Source organism: Merops nubicus, unplaced genomic scaffold (assembly GCF_000691845.1).
Source record: "Merops nubicus isolate BGI_N331 unplaced genomic scaffold, ASM69184v1 scaffold1240, whole genome shotgun sequence".
Lineage (NCBI taxonomy): Eukaryota > Metazoa > Chordata > Aves > Coraciiformes > Meropidae > Merops > Merops nubicus.
The window spans coordinates 27,012-47,866 of NW_008581932.1; the positions used below are offsets into that span (position 1 = coordinate 27,012).

At 48.6% G+C, this 20,855-nt stretch overlaps 1 protein-coding gene across 1 annotated transcript in view; it reads left to right on the forward strand.

Moving 5' to 3' along the window:
* Positions 1 to 20,517, forward strand: part of LOC103768765 (neuronal growth regulator 1) — a gene marked incomplete at its 5' end in the record, with an annotated part of 39,716 nt that extends 19,199 nt beyond the window's left edge. Inside the window, one exon of the mRNA XM_008935921.1 lies at positions 20,393 to 20,517. Within this exon, the coding sequence (XP_008934169.1) occupies positions 20,393 to 20,517 (125 nt within the window). The remainder of the gene's footprint in view (positions 1 to 20,392) is intronic.
* Positions 20,518 to 20,855: the final 338 nt, after the last annotated feature.

Sequence of the window (20,855 nt, forward strand, 5' to 3'; positions counted from 1 at the left end):
CTCCATGCATGGGGGTGGACTGGATGACACTGAAAGGTCCCTTCCCACCCAAACCAGTCTGTGATTCTGTGACACGTGCTGCATTATTCTCTCCACAATAACCTGGAATATAAAATTTGTGGTCACTGAATTGGTCGTTTTCTGTGTTTGGGGTGACTCTGCCTCCTTTACCCTTTTCTCTTTATGTCTGTGCTCATGTTCTTCAGTAAATGATCGAAGTTCATTTTTGATGGTTTTATTTTTCCCCCTTTCATGGGGTTTGTCCTCTGGCCGGTGGGCGTGCACTCGGGGCAGGCACTGTGTCCCCTGGGGGTGGTGGCCCTGTCCCAGTGGGGAGCAGAGGGTCCCTGGGTGCTGCCTGCCCCCCAGGCCCTGCCAGCCAAGTCCTGGTGCTGCTGGTTTCTGTGGGAGCCACATCCATTGGAGGGGGTTCCAAGGGCACCTGCTGGGCAGGTCGTGTGCCCCCTTCCTGCCCCGGGGAGTTTGGTGGGAGACTTCATGCTGTGGGATTGGTGTTTGGTTGGTTTGGTTCTTTTTTTTTCCATAGATGTGTGATTTTCTTGTCTGAATTGGAAGCCCTGTGCCTGGATTTGGCTCGGGCAGGTCGGGGTGGTGCAGAGCAGCTTCTCTCATTAGCATTTCTTAGAAGTCTGCCTTGCTGTTGCTATGGTGCTTTGCATAATATTCTGCATAATACTCTGATTTTACTTTGAAATCAGACGTATACTGTACATGCCACTCTAACCTAATTATATCTCTAACCTTAAACCTACTGGGGGGGGAAAAAAAAACATTCTGGGGGTTCTTCCTACCTGGGCCTGTTGCTGTGACTTTGTTTTCCCAGAATCTTGCTGGGAGCTGTGGTTGACCCCCACCACCACAAGAGCATTTCCTTGCCAAGGAAATTCTGGATTCAACAAAGAAAACTTCCCTCAATTAAGGTGAATGCCTTATGAAATCAAAAGGCATGGCCCAAATGTTTTCTGAAGGTCTCAGTCCTCCTCTGCTTTGGTACCAAGTATAAGATTACCCCGAGCAATTGGCAGTTACAATTTCCACTTTCTTCTAATTTGAGAGAGGGGAGGAGGGGGACTTCTGTTTAAGCATAAATAAATAACTCTGATTCTTTCAATTTTTAATAGCAACAGATGTGCAGCTTCGTATTTACATCCCTCACTAAATATGAGGGTTATGGGCAGCATTAGCTTTAGGAGACCAGGAGCATTTTGTTGGAGAAACCAGTGGGTTGACAAAAATATTTTAATCCATAAATTCAACTTTTTTTTTTCTTTAACATGGACAATATATTGAACAGTTGCACATGTTTGTGTGAGTCTGTGTGGAATATTAATTTGTTAGCCAGGCTGAGAAGGAGCAGCCCTGTTTGTTCCACCAGAAGTCTGTGATAGTCACTGCACCCAAGTGCTGCATCTCCCAGCCTTGGAGGACCTGAAACTTAATCACAAATCTTTCCTTTCAGTGAGGACACTTCCATCCAACTACAAAGTTCTTCCTTTTAAAACAGCTAAACCCAGTTCTCTGAAAGAACAAAACTGGAGGAGAAGTTACTGGGTTTTTTTTTCAGTGTCCTTGAGACCAAGTAAATTCAGTCATTTCAGCTCTCCAGACAGAGCTGCACCCACAGGAGATGAAGGTCTGTGCTTGGGTTTGACCATGAAACAGACCTTTTCTTGGTGTTGCAGTTGATATTATCCATCTGGCTGGAATTCCCACACTTAAAAGTGCATTATATCAGTCAGCCCCTCTGTAATCACAAAGTATCTCCTGATGTTCTAACACTGGAGAGCAGTTTGTAGGCACTGAGCAGCCACAGTTCCCACTGACTGTTTTGGGAGGTGTGTGCACGGAGCCTTGGAGGACTGAGCTTTGCAATACCCTCCTGAAGTATCAAAATCACACTCTGAAAAGCTAAAAACCCTCTGGAGCGTGGTTTCACTGCCTTCTGTGAAACATGTTTTCCTAAATTCTCAGGTCGCCGCTCAAAAATGGGATTTTGGCTTTAAGATCACACTGGGGACTCCTGTAAATCTGATGGCTGGTTTGTGTTTGATTCTGTTAATGGGCTAGTGGGGCTTACTGCAGTGTGAGCCTTCCAGAACATCTCTCTGCTCTGGGCAAGCCACCTTCTTGGGTTTGGATGGGTGGGTGAGGGTGATGCTGGTGCAGACTATGGGCTCTCATGGTGGGTCAGAGCCTGCAAGCATAAGAGATGACTTTAAGCTACTCCATTTTGCATAATTTTTTTGGGAAGAAGGCTGTGAGGATTGAGTCCCTTTTGTTTTGTCCTACCTGCTACAGACCTGGGGGATGGATGGTCTCCTCCCTTTGCTTTTTTTTGTCTGAAAACCGTTGCAAAAGGTCAAAAGTTAGTTATGCTAATGGTGAGAGGAGTGCTGCTCCATGGCAAGCCCTTGGGGGACTGTAGCCTGACTTCTTGAAGGAGACATCATCTGGTTACGTGTGATGTGGGTGTGGAGGTTCCTGTGTTAATCCATCAAGACCATCTCTTGACTAGTTCTTCTTGTTATTGTTAAATATTAACCTAATTTTATACACTGGATTCTCTGTTGTGCAGATGTTCTAAATTAGAACTCTTGCATCTGAGCTCCTGTTTCAATTCAAAAGATGTAGGAGGGCCTTCAGAGGAAGGATGGAGAGGAAATCTTTTCTGCAGCACATAAGATGCAGCTGAGAGCAGAGAAATAAGTGTAATTAGTGTCTACATTGGTGGGTCAAATGTATGAAAACACAAAGCCACCCACTCCAGCCAAAGGGGATGAGGTGCCAGGGCAGGCTGAGGTGAAAGCTTTGATCATGGTTTCAGTCAGTAGTAGCAGAGCATGTCTTTGGGTCCAGCCATCCAGATGAGGAGCTGCTACCAAAATATTTCAAGTGAAACTGATGTCAATAAGAATAGGGAACTTTTTTTTTTCCCCTTGCATAAGATGAAGATCCTTGAAGAATTTTCTGCTATGCTATAAAATGGAGCTTTTGATCATACACAATGCACTCACAGCAGGGGTTTCATTTCTGGTGTGTGTTATTTTTGGTCACTGTTAGGACTAAATTCTTATTTACTTAATTTGCAAGCTGCTCTCATTACTGGTATCACTTGTCTGAGTTGGATGATGTCCTATCTCTAGTAACACTTATTGAATCTGTGCGAGTTGTTTTTCATTAAAAACTGGTCATATATTTAAAACCAACCCCATTGGTGGGGTGGGGAAAGTGTCATTGATCTGCAGACAATTTCTTTCTCCTCACTGATGGGGAAAGAAGCCTCTTATGAAAGTAATGTTTGTCATTTTTATGTCCTTCAGGTATTTCTATTAACATCTCAGCAGTCAGATTAAAACAATATAGTTCAAGTTTCTGACTCGAGTGCAGTTTGGCTCCTAAATGAACATTGATTTTTCTGTGGTGTAATAGTTCACTGTGAGGTCCTGCAAACCACTGTGCAGCCACTGCATGTTTCTGAGCAGCACTGCTGGTACTGAAGCGTGACAAAGTTGATGATAATGTCCCTCCATATAGGTGCCATTCTGCTGCCCCAGCACAGGATCAGGGGCTTTGCCAACAGCAAGAGAGGTCTCGTGTCTGCAGGGGCATTAGTACTCCATGTATCCTCCAACAGAGAGAGAACATTTGTCATCTTCTTAAAGAAAATCTCTGCTTAACTCTGCCAAGTGATGGACTGTCTGATTTTCAGGGGGCAGCAGGGGCTGCACCCTGTGGTGCCTCTTCTCTCCATGGAGATGTCCTGCCCAGTGCCACGTGATGCTGCAGGACAAGGGTGCAGCTTCACTCCTCCAGTGGAAGGGGAGGTGGTGCCCCAGTGTCACACCAGCATTGCTGCTGCAGGGGCCCAGCTTTTGGCTGCAAAGGGAATTAAGAGTTCAAGACACCAAAAACAGCTCAGGTTCTTTCTTTGCTGTGGGAGGAGTGTTTCCAACACCAGCCTGTGAACAAGATCTATTAAGGCATGTGCAAACAGGTCTTTTTTTCAAGCACTGTGTTCTTGGGAAGCCACGTGTCTAACCTAGCTATTAGAAGATAGCTTCTGCTATTCAGATCTGGATTTTATTGTTTTAGAAGCCTGTTTATTTGTCATTTCTGCAGTGGTTAATTCTGAGGCCTGCCATGATCACCCATTTGAGAGTCATCTCTGTTCCTTGTCCCCAGGAAAACAAGTCCTGGAAATAAATATAACTGTATTAATTTGCATATATATATACACCCTGCCAGTAGTTACAGGTTCACCTCTTGTGTGATTATGGTACACCAGTAACTGCCATTGGTTATGTTTACAGACCTCTGGGAGACTGTGGTACCAGCTAGAGGAGCATCTATGAGGTGGTCTCCTAATTGCAATGAAGAATGCTGGCAGCAACAGACTGTTGAGGGTTGTTGCAAAGGCACAGTGTAAAGGCTTCAGGCTGTTGGTGGTGGAGGTGGAAGTGTTGGGGACCAGCTCATGAATTAGTGGACAAAAAATGTGATGAAGTTGAGGGGTTTTTCAACTATTGTGTACTTCTGCATTTGTGCAGTTGTTTTAGAATCAAAATAAGGTTACAGTAAGATTCTGGACACCTCTGTGCATCTTTTGCCCCTCTTGCAGCTGTTTCTCCTGGTTTCTCCATGCTCCTCTCAAGGAGTTGGCTTCCCAGGGTGTAGTGCTGGTTCCTTGGACAGTTGGCCCGTGGCTCCTGGTCATCTCCAGAGGTGCTCAGTTTTCACATCTGCAGGTGGGATGGTAACTCCTCAAACCTGGTGGGATGCAAGGAGAGGCAGTGTTTGTAGTGACTGAGGAGAAGTGCTCCTGGGAAGCAAGTCCTGCCTGGAGTGACCGTTCCCCCAGCTCTGAACTGCTGCTAGCTCTTCAGCCTCCAGGTGATGCCACTTTAAACACCAGCTAACATGCACCTCAGGCAAATTGAAGTCTTAATAGAAGATGACTCACCTCTAAAGAGCTTATGCATTTCAAGAAGTAATTTGAAGCGTACAGCAGGCTGTGTTAGACTCCAAACAAGAGCCAAAATTAATGGAGAGCTCTTCAGCTTCCAGGAGCCTTCACTTGCCCAAATTGCTCTTGAGCAAAAACAATTACTTCAAACATTTCTCATAATAGACAACATGTTGTAAAGCAATATTTCTCCTCGTAATTGTTGTGTTCCTTGTTGTTGTTGGCCTGAGGCTTAGTCCTCCCTGTCCCTTGCAAGCACAGAGCCTTTGAGGTGATGCTCTAAGGGGGTTTTGAGTGCAGCTGGTGACATCAAGGCAAGTCTGAGCTCTGCATTACTCTTGCAAAAATCTCCATCTCTTGATCTTCTTTTCCCCATCAGCAGTCATTGCTGCTTGGAAAGGGTTCTGTGGAAGAGATCTGTTCAGCATAACTCATGAGTGGGTGGGTGTGGCTGTGGTGCTGTGCAGGGATGGTCTCTCTTGGCTCTGACCTTGGCAACACTCAACATTTCAGCAAGACATCCAGTCCCTGTGAAGGCTGCAGTGACTTTGTTACAACTTGTCTGTCCCCTGGTGAGATTGCTTAGTTAGGTTTTAATATCTTCTGCAGCCTGGCTGGTTTTCAGCAGGTGTGATGTAGGCACCAGGTCTGAGCTAGGGGAGCTCTGAGAAGCAACATTTCTACATCCACAGCTTAAAACCAAGCAGTGCTGACACAAAAAAAAACCCAGAGAATTTTCCAACATAATTCTTCAGGTATTACCATTCATAAAATTGCCACTCCTCAATTTCTGCTTCTTCTCAAGTAAAAACAAAATGTTTTGAGAATGATGTGACCTTTGTTGGGCTGTAGGAGTTGTAGAGCAAAGACAAACTCTTGCAATAGAAGCTCTGGCACCTTGCAGGGATGGCTGCACTTGGTGCCCCTACCCAATGACAAGGGACATCACAGACCCTATTCCTTTGGTTGCTTCCATACCTGTTGAACATTATGCACAAAGATCATGCTAGTCATTTCCAGACTGGAATAATTCAGTTCAAAAAGTTCAAGAATGCAGAAAAATTCACTTCAAAATGAGCTGTCTCCAGTGTATTTTGAACAAAATCCTGTTGAATATCAAGTGTCTCAAAATTCAGGTGCTCACTGCTCTGCACCTGGCGTAACTAATGGTGAAAGAGAACCTGGAGAAGAGGAGCAAATTGGGGAATTAACTGCTTAAGTGGGAGAATCTCAGGATTCCAGACATCTCGTGTAAAGTCAGGTCTGCATCCAAGTGTTGACTTCCAATCTGTTGTCTCTTCTTGAGAGAAATGTGACATTCTGTGGAAATTATCATTTAATATTCTTGTCACAACTGCTCATTGGGGACAAACTGCAAAGCCCTGGACACTTCTGCTGTTCACAAACAGCTCTTTTTTTGGCTTGGGTTTTCCTCAACACAGCATCACGTGAGCTCTGTCTTAAGCAGTGATCTTGGAATAGAAGTGATATCCATTGTACCCAGGTCACTGGCATTTATCTGTTGAAATACCACAAAACTGAGGAAGAAATCACTTTGTGGACAGTCTTTTAAATAAATACAAATGAGGGGAAGGAAAGCCAGGGACCTGCTGGAGTGGGGCCAGAGGAGCCCCAGCAATGCCCCGAGGGGGGAACCCCTCTGCTGGGAGCCCCGCAGGAGAGAGTTGGGCTGGGGCAGCTGAGAGGAGAAGGCTCCAGCTGGGGAGAGCCCCTGGGGGCTGCCAGGGCTTGTAAGAAAGCTGGAGACAGCCTTTAGAGCAGGGCCTGTTGGGACAGGACAAGGGGGGATGGTTTGAAACTCAAAGAGGAGATCTAGACCAGATCTAAGAAATGAGTTTTTTTTTTTTTAATGCTGAGGGTGGTGAGCCCCTGGCCCAGGTTGCCCAGGGAGGTGGTCGCTGCCCCATCCCTGGCACCATCCCAGGGGAGGTTGGCCGGGGCTCTGAGCACCCTGCTCTAGCTGCAGATGTCCCTGCTCCCTGCAGGGAGGTTGCACAACGTGACACTGAAAGGTCCCTCCCCACCCACACCAGCCTGTGATCATGTGAAAGACAGAGACCCCTGAGACTCTTGCTGCAATGCTTTACCACAGCCAGCTGTTTTTTTAGGTGCCACAAGTGTGCAGGTCACATTTGGTGAGGAGTGCAGGGCACTGGGCAGGACTTGGCTGTGCTCACTGGGGTGGCAGAGGACACCTACGCTGTCCTTGGCCATGGATGGTGGTCCTGCATGGGTGTGCTGCAGAAAGCAGAAGCCAATGCTCCCTGGAGCTGCAGCTGAAGCTCTTGATGGAGATGGAGTGTGTAAGAGAAAAGGAGATTGTGACTCAAAGCAAACAGGTTCTTTATTGCAGTCATAGGGATCTGCTGGAGTAGACAGATCCATGCTTTGAGCTAGCAGGAGGTCTGGGAAGCCCCTGTCAGAGTTGCCCTGATTTTTATTTCTATAATTTTATTTCTGAATCTTGTTTTCATTCACACAGAGCTCTCCTGAGAGCATGTGAAAGCAACGGGTGCTTCCCTGGCTGTGCTGCCTTTAGCTGGAACCCCCCTCTGGACTCGACTCTGCGTGGTTGGGCTTGTCACATCTCAGCAGAGATGGTCATGCCTCCATCAGCTCACATCTGCCACAGATTACTGGGGAGGGGGAGAAGCAGAAAAAAAAACCCTTTATGTAAACTTCACTTCTTTTTAATATAGACCAACAGCTTCTAGACCTGGGCTGGCTCTTCCCCACTCTTCCTGAGGTACATATGTATATCAGCTCTAACACACTGTCAGCGAACAGTGGTTTTCAATCAAAAAGCCTGTCAGTGAAGCTGATTCACTAACAAGAAAGCTGTCAAGCTGTGACAGCTGCTGTCTTTGCAACCCCAAACAATCTGTTCGGTGCTAACTCTGACTTATGCTTCCATTTATTATACACTAGTAATGAGTTCTGTCCTCAAATATCAGTTTGGTGAGCACACCTCGCTGCTTTGTTATGTGTGTTGAATACATCAAATCAGATCCAAGGTGGACGTGATAAGTTGGAGGCAAAAAAAGTTCTACTTCCCTCCTTTGAGTTATGTTTTTTGAGTTCCAAATCCAGGCTCAGCACTTAGCTTGTGTTTCTAGTTAAGCATGAATCTGGAGGTTTCATTACCACTGGAAGCTGAGAAGGGAATAATTTCTTTTTTTTCCTTCATTGTGTTGAAAAATGGCATCTAACCTTTAGCACAACATGGGTATCTACGGAAATCAGTGGAGGGATTTGGAGCTGTTCTGATGCTTACTGATCCCAGGATCTCAGAGACCACAAAAACTCACCCCAGAGGAAGAACCGAGGAGTCAGGCTGGTGCTGCTGGCCAGATGCAGATGCTGCTATTTGAATTTCAACCTGTTCTTTCTCTTCTTTTAGAATAAACTAACACCTTGACAGTCCCCTTAATCTCTCTAGCAGTAGCTTACTAGACCTAAATCTCCTTTGCTTCAATTTTGATTGATTATTGCTTGCCTGGCCCATCATGGAGCTAGGGAGGAGCTAATGTCCTTTTTCTTCTCTGGAGTATTTAGTGATGCCATGCATCCCTGGTAAATCAGCATTTGCAGCTCCACTAATCCAAATTCCTTCTGCTTTTTTGGTCCTTCAGCTGAGACCATGCTGGTGCACCATGAAGCAGGTTGTTCTCACTGTTTACTGTCTGAGGAGCCTCTCTGGGAGGTGCTGGCCTCTTCCCAGCACTGGGCATTGTCAGCTGCCTGCCCCTCCATCTCAGGAGGAGGAGTGGTTGGGCACCTGCAAGCCATGAGGGCTGCATGTCAAGAGCAAAGTCTAACCTATGGTAGATAGAGAAGAGGCTTCTATTAGCTAGTTGTTGTCTCAAGTCATCAGCTGAGGATAATAAGCTTCATTAGAGATCTGCATAAAGCAAACAATGATAGAGCTCCTATTTCTGAGATGGTAGAAAGGTTGGGCAAGGTCCTGGGGACCAAGGTCCTGGGTGCTGCTTGTTCAGAGGGAACTGGCAGTCACCTGATGAGTCTCCAGTCCCCTGACACATGATGGAACTGTAGCAAGATGTGTTTGTACCTGAGATAGCCTGAGCTGGGTAACGGCCACCATGGATTCCAAATGTCTGCAGTGAGGATAGAACATTATTTAGAAGGCTGTCCTCAAAAGGCTCCTTGCCAGGCTGGGAGGATGTGGGTCCTGGGGTCTGCTCTAGGTCCTGTGCTCAGGTTTGGATCGTTGACCATGTCATGTTTCCAGGTAGGGTCAGGCTGTGAGGGGGGTGGGACAGAAACCCACCACCACGGGTGGTTCAGGGCTCTGGGGTGGTCCTGAGCAGCAAGGAACACATCTTTGGTGCTGATAGCACATGCATGGTGTGGTTCCTGTGCTCCTTGGTGTCTCAGCTCTGTCTTATCTGCTCTTGTGCTTTGGTTTCCCAGACGTGCTCTGGTGGGACTTGTGCAGGTCTCCTGCTGCACTTCTGACCTACTCTGAGAGATTTTGGATTTTTGTTCCAAACATTCTTTCCTTGGAAAACTACCAGCTTTAATTCACTTTCTCTTCAGCTTTACTGCCAAAAGATCTACTTAGTAACTCCTGGAATTTGTTGAAGTCCATTGCTTTTATCTTCCTTAGAGGGAGAGAAAGTAGATGTGCTCATGTTTGTTCACACCCGGGCTCCCGGCCAGCTCTTTCTTCTGGGCTGGCACCAGATGTGTGGACCCATCCCCTTTCCTCCTCCTTTTTCCTCAGTACTGCTCCAGGATGCTGATACTCGTTTTTCTCCTTTCACTTCCACACACACACACATTTGAATAAATTGCTGAGCTAAAGAGACTGCAGCAGAGTGTGAGGGCAGGTTGATGGTGCAGAAGCTCTTCTAGAAGGAGGGAGGGAGAGAGGTTTGCTGATGAACCTGGCTCAGGGAGGATGCCTGGGGCACAGACACAATGGCACATCATCCTCCTTCCTCCCCATCCTACCATGCTGGTGCTCCTGTATGAGGCCGTGTGGAATCCTAGACTGGTTGGGGTGGCAAGGGACCTTTCAAGATCACCTTGTCCAACATCCCTGCAGGGAGCAGGGACATCTGGAACTAGAGCAGGGTGCTCAGAGCCCATGTACCTGCAGTGCTGAGGGACACAGGTCAGTGTGGACCTCGTACTGCTGGGTTAATGGTTGGACTCAGTGATCTTAAAGGTCTTTTCTGACCTAGATGATTCTGTAATAGATCCACCTAAATATTTCAAAGGTGACCATTAGTGGTTCTGCTGGGTCCTGTTGTTACCATACTTTATGCCATGAGACATCCGAGTTCCTTTCAGCTGGGGTAGCTGGAGATGCTCAGCCATTCTTTGCTGCCCAGAAGGTGTGGGTGACAGGTTTCCTCTCAGACTGCAGCAGCACCAGCAAGCACGTAGAAAAAGAGGGATTGCATGACAAGAGCTGTCTTTGTTACACCAGTGCTCTTTCATGTTGCAGGGCTTTTTTTACTTTCAGAACTGTGAAATTCTCTTTTATTGCAGATCTTTCTGGACCCCTTTCAAAGCCCACTGAAGTCGATAGAAAGACTTTGACTTCAGTAAAATTGGTATCATGGATTCCATTGGCTTCACCAGCCAACGAAAGATTAAAACCAACTCCGCCGTATCACACGGCGCCAAGCACTGAGCATTGATATCCCTGTTTGTTTGCTGCATCTGTTCCTTCTCAATTACCAGTGAGTCTCATATGCAAATGTAGGATTTCTTTTGTGTTTGTTTGTGGTGGTTTCAGTTCTGCCCACAGAAAGGGTGAGAGGTGGTGTTGGGCAACTGCAGATGTGAGATGCTCCTGGCCCGGCTGTCCTCCCCCAGCTGCTCCAGTGTATGTCGTGAGGTCCCTGGCTGTGGGGAGCACAGGGAGCTGAAGGTCTTGTTCATAGCATGGATTTATATGCAGTGGCAAGACTTGTTCTGTCAACAGGACACAGCTATTTGGAAAAAAAGATGGAAAGTCACACCAGGGCCGGGTGGCAGAGGCTAGAGAGAGCAGGGGAGCAGCTCAGGGGTCAGGGGTTTCCCTGCTGGTCTGCAGCCAAGAGGGGTTTGATGTGACACTGTCAATGCTTGTGCACAAGTATTCGTCTGGGTAGTAACCATGGGGGGCCCAGGTTGCCTGACCCAGGGCTGACATGGTCCTGGAGCTGCCCACCCCTTGGATGCTGACACCCGTGACACGAGCTGCTGGAGAAAAGGGGATGAAAATACATCTGCAGAGCTGCCTTAAAGGGAACCCGATTAGAAAAATGCTTTGTTGGAGAAGAGGAGGATTAAGTAGATGAAGCGGTAAGATACAGTGTGCTGGGCAGAAGAGCAGAGTGGTTGTTCCACTGGCACAGCTCATGTCTCCTCGGTCACTCCTGGGGGTCTTTATTTGCTGTGCTGCTGTGGGGTTTTTGTTAAGGTTCTTCCTCTTTTTTTTTTCTTGTCACTCAAATACTGGTAAAACACATTGTTAAGAATTCCTGCCTGCTGGCCTATTATTTATTAAGTATTATTTTTGTGTTGCTGGTGGTGTTTTTTTTTCCTCTCCCACATAACTACTTGCAAATCTTTCTCTTTTAATCTTTCCTCACAGCGCTGGGAGGTTTTCTGCTCAAACCCATCCACTTCACAGCAGTGATCTGAGGGGCTGCTCCAGTGCAACTCCTTGGGTGTAGCTGAGGGAGGTGTTTGGGGGAGGTCTGGTGCACCCTGCCATGTGCCAGACTCCAGGTGGGGGGAGTGCTTGAGAATCCTCTGCTGCTCTGACCTCCAGTGCAAGGTACTGACACAATTGTTTGATGAATCCACACTCCGTGTACTGGTTTGTGAATTAAACCCTGAATAGCAAAGGGGAAGCACAATGGAGATGCTGGGTAACATCTAGAAAGGCAGGAGTTGAACTGAATTGTTACTGGCACCTTCTGTGATTTCATATAAAATTTATGTATCCATACACATCAAGATCCCACACAATTCTGTGGGTTTTGATAAGCTCTGGAGAAGAGATGTGAAAATAAGCATATTAGTTGCTTAGCCCAGTGATTGTTCAAGGTACTCACAAATGAGCTCTTCAAGGTCTCCCAAATGTTGCCATGCACTGGAGAAGTTTCTGATATGAAGGGATGTTTATTAAACCACTCTGTTAATCTGGGAATAGGCAGGGCTGCTGCTCTCAATAAATGAGGAAAATTATCTAGGCTATTGGAAGACCATCTTAATTGCCAGCAGGAGCAGGGCAGGGATCGTGCCCCTGGATTGGGCACTGGGGAGGCTGCACCTGGAATCCTGGGGTCAGTTTTGGGCCCTTCAGTCCAAGAAGGACCTTGAGGGGCTGGAGCGTGGCCAGAGAAGGGCAACGGAGCTGCTGGGGAAGGGTCTAGAGCCCAAGTGTGGGGAGGAGCAGCTGAGGGAGCTGGGGGTGCTGAGCCTGGAGCAAAGGAGGCTCAGGGGAGACCTTCTGGCTCTGCACAGCTCCGGACAGGAGCCTGGAGCCAGGGGGGGGTCGGGCTCTGCTCCCAAGGGACAAGGGACAGGACTAGAGGAAAAGGCCTCAAGTTGCCCCAGGGCAGGTTGAGGTTGTCCCTGAGGAACAATTTCTTGCCCTGGAGGGTTGCCCAGGGCTGTGCCAGGCTGCCCAGGGCAGGGGGGGAGTCCCCACCCCTGGAGGGGTTCCCAAGCCGTGGAGATGTGGTGTGAGGGACACGGGGCAGTGGGGACCTGGCAGTGCTGGGGAATGGTTGGACTCAATCTTGCAGGTCTTTTCTCCACTGAAATGATTTGGTTTCTGTAATGAAATAAAGCAGAAGAAATGCTGCTTCAGTTGTAATAATTTATACCTTTATTGGTAAAACACTCTGGGTGTGTATCTACACATAGATAGACACAAATTTATACATTTGAATATGGCTCGTAAGTTTTTCTGAGCCAGAAAGCAGATCTCAGAAAAACTTTTCTCTCACCTGAAAGTCTTTATCTTAACACCCTGGAGAGCAATTCCACTAACAAAAGACCACGTTGGGATGCTGAATTAAAACCTGATGAAAACTGGAAAAACAAAAGCCTTTTTGACGTTTACTCTTAATGCCACAAAAATGTTGGTTTAATCAGACAATATGGTTAATCACAAAGGTGAGATTGGAAGTTGCCAGCCCTGAATGCTGGGGTAAAAGTTAATAAATTCAGCTCATAATCACTCCACACATGCTCGTTATAATAATTTACTGTCCAGACCAAATCTTTATAAGCATTGTAATTAAATATAAAATGCACATTAGAATTATAATGAGTAATTAGGGCAACATAACTAATAAGCATAAACGTCCCGAAGCTCATTAGAATGTTAAAAGATGAAACCTGTTGTAGCTGGAGGATTTGGGAAGCTCCTGGTGCCTGTCTGAGCGCCACGCACGGCGTGTGTTGGTTGAGCTGCTCCTGTAGGCATCCAAAAGGGAAATATCTGGGTGGGAAACCAGATTCTGGAGTATTTTATGTGGCTTCTGGAGGGAACTCGATGTGCAGTTGGGTTTCCCAGCACAGATGCCTGGCTCAGGTGGACACGCTGGGGGTGCTGGAGGAGCAGAGGTGAGCAGGGAGGAGCTGCAGAGCTCTCCCAGCGTGTGGTGGGGGGTGGAGATGGTGTCACATCTCCTCAGGACACCCTGGGAGAGCTGGATGCAGTGAGGGCTCCACACCATCCCTGGGGACTGTAATGTAATGTCCTGGGTTCATCAAGAGGGGTATGGCCAGCAGGTCAAGAGAGGTGCTTCTCCCCCTTTACTCTGCTCTTGAGACCCCACCCTGGAGACTGCGGCCAGTTCTGGTGTCCCCACCATCAAAGGGACAGAGATCTGTTGGAATGAGTCCAGAGGAGGCCACAAAGATGAGCCAGGGGCTGGAGCATCTCTGCTGTGAGGACAGGCTGAGGGCACTGGGGTTGGTCAGCCTGGGGAAGAGGAGACTCCAGGGGGACATTAGAACTGCCTCCAATACCTGAAGGGAACCTCCAGGAAGGCTGAAGAGGGACTTGGCACAAGGGTGTGCAGGGATGGGACAAGGGGAAAAGGTTTAAACTGAAGGAGAGCAGGCTTAGACTGGATCTTAGGAAGAAGTTCTTCACTGTGAGGGTGGTGAGACACTGGCCCAGGTTGCCCAGGGAAGCTGTGGATGCTCCATCCCTGGAGGTGTTCAGCACCAGGCTGGATGGGGCTTGGAGCAACCTGCGATGTGTGTTGGAGCATCCTGCTCTAGTGGGAGGGGTCCCTGCCCATGGCTGGAGGTTGGATGAGATGGTCTCTAGGGTCCCTTCCAACCTCAGCCATCCTATGAGTGGTTGTAACTTCAGTTGTTTCCCTGGAGCACAGGAGGGTGACCCCATGTCAGAGCACTGTGCACCCTTGGTGTTGACCTCTGGTGAGTGACAGTCTCTGGTGAGCAGCTGTGGTGGCTGCATCACCTCTCCTCTGGTGTGCAGGGTCCAGTTCTCCTCAGTCACCCGTATCTCGTATCAAATCCCTCTGGTGTGGATGCACAGATATGTATTTTGCAGGGCTAATACAGACATATTTTTGGGTCAAGAGCAGCCATACCCCCTGAATCCACCTCCTCAGCCACCTCCTGCAGGCACCAACACTTTTGGGGGTCAGAAATCTCCCGTTTAGCCGAGTCTCTGAGCACCCACTGGAAAAAGCCTTTCCCAGCAAATCACTTACACCTACCTGAGAAACTGATACTAAGTTCCAGTTGTTTATTGCCAGCCAGAAATGAAGCATTTATTTTTAGAGCTCTGCTCCCCAGGGGTGAGCTGTGGGAGAGGGTTGAGCCACTCTAAGGAGAGTGAAGGTACCAACGTGAGTCACCAAAGCCCAGTACTGCTGACAGACAAATAATCATATATTTTTGTCTCTGTTATTTTATAGAACCATTATTTAGGAGATATAAAAATGACAAATACATTTAAAATCACTAGCCTGGCACAAGGTTTTCTTGTTAACATCCCTGTTAGGTTTCACTACAGCATCTTCTACCAGACTTCTAACTTCTCTCCAGCTCTCTGTCCCTCGGGAGCTCCTGTGGGCCCTCAGCCTCTTCCCTCCTCCTGGAGACTGCCACAGAAACAGTTCCACTCTCAGCAGCTGCTCTGCACCCTGGAGACAAGCTGCTATTTTCTTGCTGGAAGCGTGGCTGTGTGTCTGCAAGACCATGGAAACTCTTGCATGTCACCTATGGGTGGGAGAACCTGCAGCAGCCTCCAGTCGTGGAGCTGGAGGGGAGGTTTGCTGGAGCCTCCTCTGCCCCAAGCCTCCCTTCAGCCTCAGATTCTTTCGTGTTCAGTCTTTCATCAAAGTTTCCCTTATTTTTCCAGCTGTAATGGAATTCGTAATTTGGGGATTTTTTTGGAATGCCGTTTTTGGAGGTGTCCCTGCTTATGCTGGGGGGGGTTGGACTAGACCTTTGGAGGTCCCTTCCAGCCCAGACGTTCTAGGATTCTATGGTAATCACTTGATTTAAAACTCATTAAAGCTGCTCTTTCTTACATTTTCCAACTTTCTTCAGGTCTCTAAGCTCACGTCCATCTGTGTTTCTCCCCTGCCTTGCATTGCCCACTCAGGACTTCCACTGGTGCCCCTGTCAGACAGCTGGAGGGAGCAGGACCACATCATTAGCCAAGCTAAATGATTTTCTGTGATAGCTTAAGCCATTGTTATTAAACTCCTGAATTCAAACATTTCCCTAGATGGCCAATATTTGTCCTTGCCATTGATTCCTGGGCAGCCATTGAAATGTGGCAGCAGCTGCTGGAGTGATGGGGGATTTACCTGCTGCAGTGGGGCAGCGATGCTGGTGGCACTGGGAGTGCTGGGAGAGCTCCAAAGGGCCTGGCAGGGAGCCTGCTAAGAGCTGCCAGAGACATCTCCTTGGCAGGGGGGTTGAACAGGGTTTAAATTGTCCTCCTCTGTCATTTAAGAGAGCAAAGTGAGTCATAAAGAGCTCCCAGAGGATCTAATGAGATAGGGGGATGGTCAGTGCTGTGGGGACCTGTCACAGAGGAGGAACCAGCTGGGGGACCCATCACTGCATTCATTCCATGGATTTTCTAAATTCTTGGGAGGAATATCTGGTAGGAGAAATCTTATTTTCTGTAGGTTTGTTATAACCTCTCCCAAAAACCTGCTGGCCAGCCCTGGCTGGAGTCAGGGGGTGGTTGTTGTCCTCCATCCCTTGCTTCTCCTGTGTGCTTATGGCCTCTAGATGAGGCTCTGAGCAGCTTGATGTAGTTGATGTCCCTGCTCATGGTGGGGGGGTTGGACCAGATGACCTTTGGAGGTCCCCTCCAGCCCAGACATTCAGTGATTCTATGATCTTGCCCATCCCTGCTGCACTAGGCAGCTCTGCTGGGGGGAGATGGTTAAAATAAAGGTTTTTTGGGTAACAGTGAAGGCAGAATTGAGTCGAACCTTGTGAGCCTGTGTTAACATAATAGATGAGCTTTCCTCTTGCTAAGTGGTGTGGGTTTAGATCAATATAGTGATTGTTTTGAGCTCAGAATCTTTGCCATCAGAGAAACCCTGAGCAGCCCCAGCAGGGCGAGATGCAGCCAAGTGCAGCTGGGCTGACAGCAGTGAGATGAAATCATGTGTCTTCTCCAGAGTGAGCTTTTGCTCATTAATATTAACCCCTCCCGAGGCAGGGGGGTGGCCAGGCTTCTCCCATCCCTTCCTGGAGCCAGTTTCAGCTCCACCAGCAGCAGGGACTTGGGCCTGCAGCTCATCTGGAGCTCCTCAGCCTTCCTCTCTGGGGCTCTGCTGGAGTTCTGGCTTGGCACGTCACCCACCAGGGCACCAGGGATGCTCCTGCATCACTGAGTTTGTCTTCAGGCCAAGACCAAGACTGTCACTTGGCAGTGGGAGATCCAGGAGGAGGGTGGCTCCAGGCTGCCCCCAGTCTGTGTTTCCATACCTGCATCCACCGGGGCTTTCCCAGGGCAGCAAGTGGTGAGCTGGGGGTTTATTCTTAACAAACACCAGCTGAAACCCTTTGGAAGGGGAGGAGCACTAAGAAAACTTCCTTTTCAGAGGTTTTTCCAAACAAAACTGTGCTTTGTGGCTGGGCTTCAGCTGGGAGCAGGGTGCCTGGCCTCCTGCCTGAGAGCATCAGCGAGCTGGGTGCTCCTACAGACCATTGATTTTTAGAATTTATTACCAGGGATGCCCTCCATCTATTCTAAAAACAACCCCACCCTATCCCCTCCCAAAAAAATCCCCCAAACCCACAGCACACCCAGCAGAAGGTGAGTGGGCCACATTACCATGCTGAGGAGCAGGAAGCTGGTGTTTTTTAGAGGAAACCTTTCTCCATGTCTCAGGCCTTGGCTGGTCTCTTGTTTGTTCTTTCTGCTTGGCTCAGCAGAATTAAATCTGGTCTGTGTAGTGTGCACGGTGCTGTGCATTAATTTCAGACTCAGGGTTTTTGCTAATAGTCCTACCCACTTGGAATTAGAAAAAAATATATATATTTTTAATGTCTTTGCATAATGCAGAAAAATATTTGCCTCTTAGGATGAAGCCTTCCAAGTATCTGCTGCATGGTGATGTGGGGAAGGAACCTGCTCAGATACCATCTCCTGCTATTTCAGAGCCTGTGGAACCCCTGGGGTGCTCACAGCTCTTCTCTTGCAGGTGACTTTTCTTCCAGTCATGGGCTCTCCTCCCAGTGTCTGTCACCACCTGAAAGACAAGAGCTGTGGTCACTGAAAATCTTCCCAGTGTCTTCCAGTGGTGATGGGAATACATGAGGTGTCAATAGCTTGAACTCAACTCACAGTTCATGAATGCTTGGCCAGTGAATGGATCCAGTGTGTTATTCCTGTGTCTCTCCCAGGATTTTTCTCCTGACAGGAGCCTGGAGCCAGGGGGAGGTCAGGCTCTGCTCCCAAGGGACAAGGGACAGGACAAGAGGAAACTGCCTCAAGTTGCCCCAGGGGAGGTTGAGGTTGGGGGAGGAAACACCACGTGGAGTTGGGAGTGAAAGGACGTCTTCATGTGTGGGAAAGCATCATGTACAAAGCACATGGAGCAACTCCCTGTTCTGCTTGGCAACATCTCCCTGGTGGTGCTGCAGCTGGTGTTGGGGACGTTCACTGGGGCAAAGCGTGGGGGAACTGGAGGGTTCAGGCACCCCAAAACCACGTGTGTGGGAAGTGTGATGTCAGAAAGGGGGGAATGAACTGGGGATCTTTTGGGGTGAGGTGGTTTAGATATAGAAGGGCTTGAAGGAATGAGCACACAAGTCTTTCAATGGGTAAAAGGTTTCTCCAGAGAGAAGTTCAAACCTCATCTTTGTGTCACTGGGGACAAAATAACTAATAGATTAGAACTGCAGCAAGGTGCCTGCCTTTAACTGGGAGAGGGGGGCATGCCAGTGCTGGGATGTTGCCATCCAGGCAGGCTGTGGGTCTGGAAGCCCCAGGATGGAGGTGTCCATCAGGACCACCCTGGGTTAGCCTGGCCCTGCTTTGGGTGGGCAGGTGGACCAGGTCCCCCAGCAAACAAGAACCTCCATGTCAGAGTGACACAGGCAGAGGGGGAAGCAAGCTGGTGTTTTGCTCAGTGCTGGGGGTCTGGGGTCCATGCCCTGCAGCCAGGAGACCCAGGACCTGCCTGGCCAGGGTGGTGCTCCCCTGGAGCTCAGCAGCACATCTGGACCAGCCTCAAGTGCACCAGCCACATGGGAACTAATGGTGGAGAGATGTCCTAGGGGTTCTGTGGCAGCATTCACCTCTTTCACACAGCTTGAGGGAGGTGGTGGAAACGCTGGCAGGTAGTCCCTGGTGCCCGGGTGGGTGGAAATCTGGTGGACCTCTTCCCAGTCCTAGTCTAGCTTTTGGCAGCCTCCCCTGATAGTGTTTCTGTGCAGTAGACTTCCATCTTCTTCTGCCATTCAGGTGGTGCTTTTGTGTGGTGTATCTCACACAAGTTCTGGTTTTGTGTGGTTCATCCTGGACGTTTTTTGGTATTGCTCTCCAGAAGCACAAGCTGAGCTGGGAGCTCTGTGGTGCTCTCAGTAGGTGCTGGTGCCACGTGGTGCTGTAGGAGCGAAGATGAGATGTGACCCATCCACAGCACTTCACGTGGTCAGCTCTACTCATTTTTGAAAGACTTTGCTCCATTTGTCAGGCAGGAGGAAGCTTTATATGTCCCTGTTATTTTTATGGAGTAACAAAAGTATTTGCAAATCATGGAGCAGTGGTGAAAACTGGTTCTGTGCTTATTATCCACTCAAAACTTTCATGTCACGTGGTTGAAAGTTAATGGATTTATGGACTGGTTTGATATTGTCATTAGGAAGAGAATGTTGAAGGCAGAGGGTGTGTGGTGAAGAGGCAGCCAGAGCTTTGCGTGGATGTAAACACCTCCCAGTGACATCTGGAAAACCCCTGGGGAGACAATAAACAGATTTTCCTTTATAAGTTCAGTGGTTTGGTTTTTGTAGCATTTTTATGGTGCACATAAATTATTGTTCAGAAACAGAAGATGTAAAATTCCAGGGAGAAGGCAATGGCTGCTGAGGGTTCCCTTTGAGAATCCCTTTCCTGAGGAATTTCTTGTGTTTTACTTCCAGCTTGCACTTGTCTTTTGCCAGAAACTTGAAAAACTGACTTTTTATCACTTTTTATCTGCTCTTTGTACCTGTAGTTCTAAGCTGAAAATGTTTATTGGTATTTGGAACATTTCCTAGTTAAAAAAGACAATCTATACATTGAAACCACATTCTGTCCAGTGCAGTGCTGCAGAGGGCATGCTGGTAAATGGGGTTACACTTGGCTCATAGCTGCTGTGAGGTAAGTTTGCTCTTGTAACAAAATCCTGAGGCCATCTCAGCCCATGGGTTTTCCAGGACGCTCACAGAGGACCTGATGAAGAAGATAAGTGGTGTTGGTCCCAGCTTTGCTTTGGACCCTGGGCACTGCGGGTCCCTCCCAGCTCTGGGATCCCCCTGCAGAGCCCAGCAGGACCCCAAAGCTTCTTGGCCAGCACCACTGCTGGAGCTTGGTGGGTTTTACTCTGCTCCTCCCCTTCCACACATCCCGTGTGGCACCAGCACCTCCGAGCAGTCGCGCTTTACGCCGAGCGAGTTGGGAGAGCGGCTTTTTCACATGGGATTGGTGCCTCTTGGTGTCTCAGTTGTGTTTTTCACACCAGATACACGGAGTATGTGTCCAGCTGCTGTGTGTGGTAACTCTTCCACTGGTGGCAGGAGGCCTGGAGGGGCCGTGGCAGGCGGCTGAGCGGCGTGGGGCGTGCCGGGAGGAGCGGCAGCCGGCTACTGAGCCAGAGGCCAACGTCCCTTTCACAATTCTGTTTTTTTCAGTTGCCCCCACAATTCAGGAACTTAAATCCAGCGGTGTGATGCTTGGAGGGAACGGCCTGATACGGTGTGAAGGTGCAGGAGTTCCTGCCCCGGTCTTTGAGTGGTACAAAGGAGAGAGGAAGTAAGTAACCCGTGGGGATGCGGGTGGAGGAGAGAGGAGGTGGCCAGGCTGGGCTTGTCCCCCCAGTGACAGGTCCAGGCTGTCCTGGTCCTCCTCTTGAGCTTCAAGCAGCTGGTGCTCAGAGGTGTCAGCTGCTGACCACTGCTCTGCATGGCTTTTGGGGGATTCCTCAGTTCCCTTGTGCTCGTGGTCTCTGTGCTCACAAGCGAGGCGTGAGCGGGCTGCACCCCCGGGGGAACTGCAGTGATGAGCCTGTGTTTAAACATGCTTTACTAATTCCACCCTGTTCACTAGAGGAACCAAAGTCCTCTAAAAGGATTTTAGGTTTTAAATAATTCATCT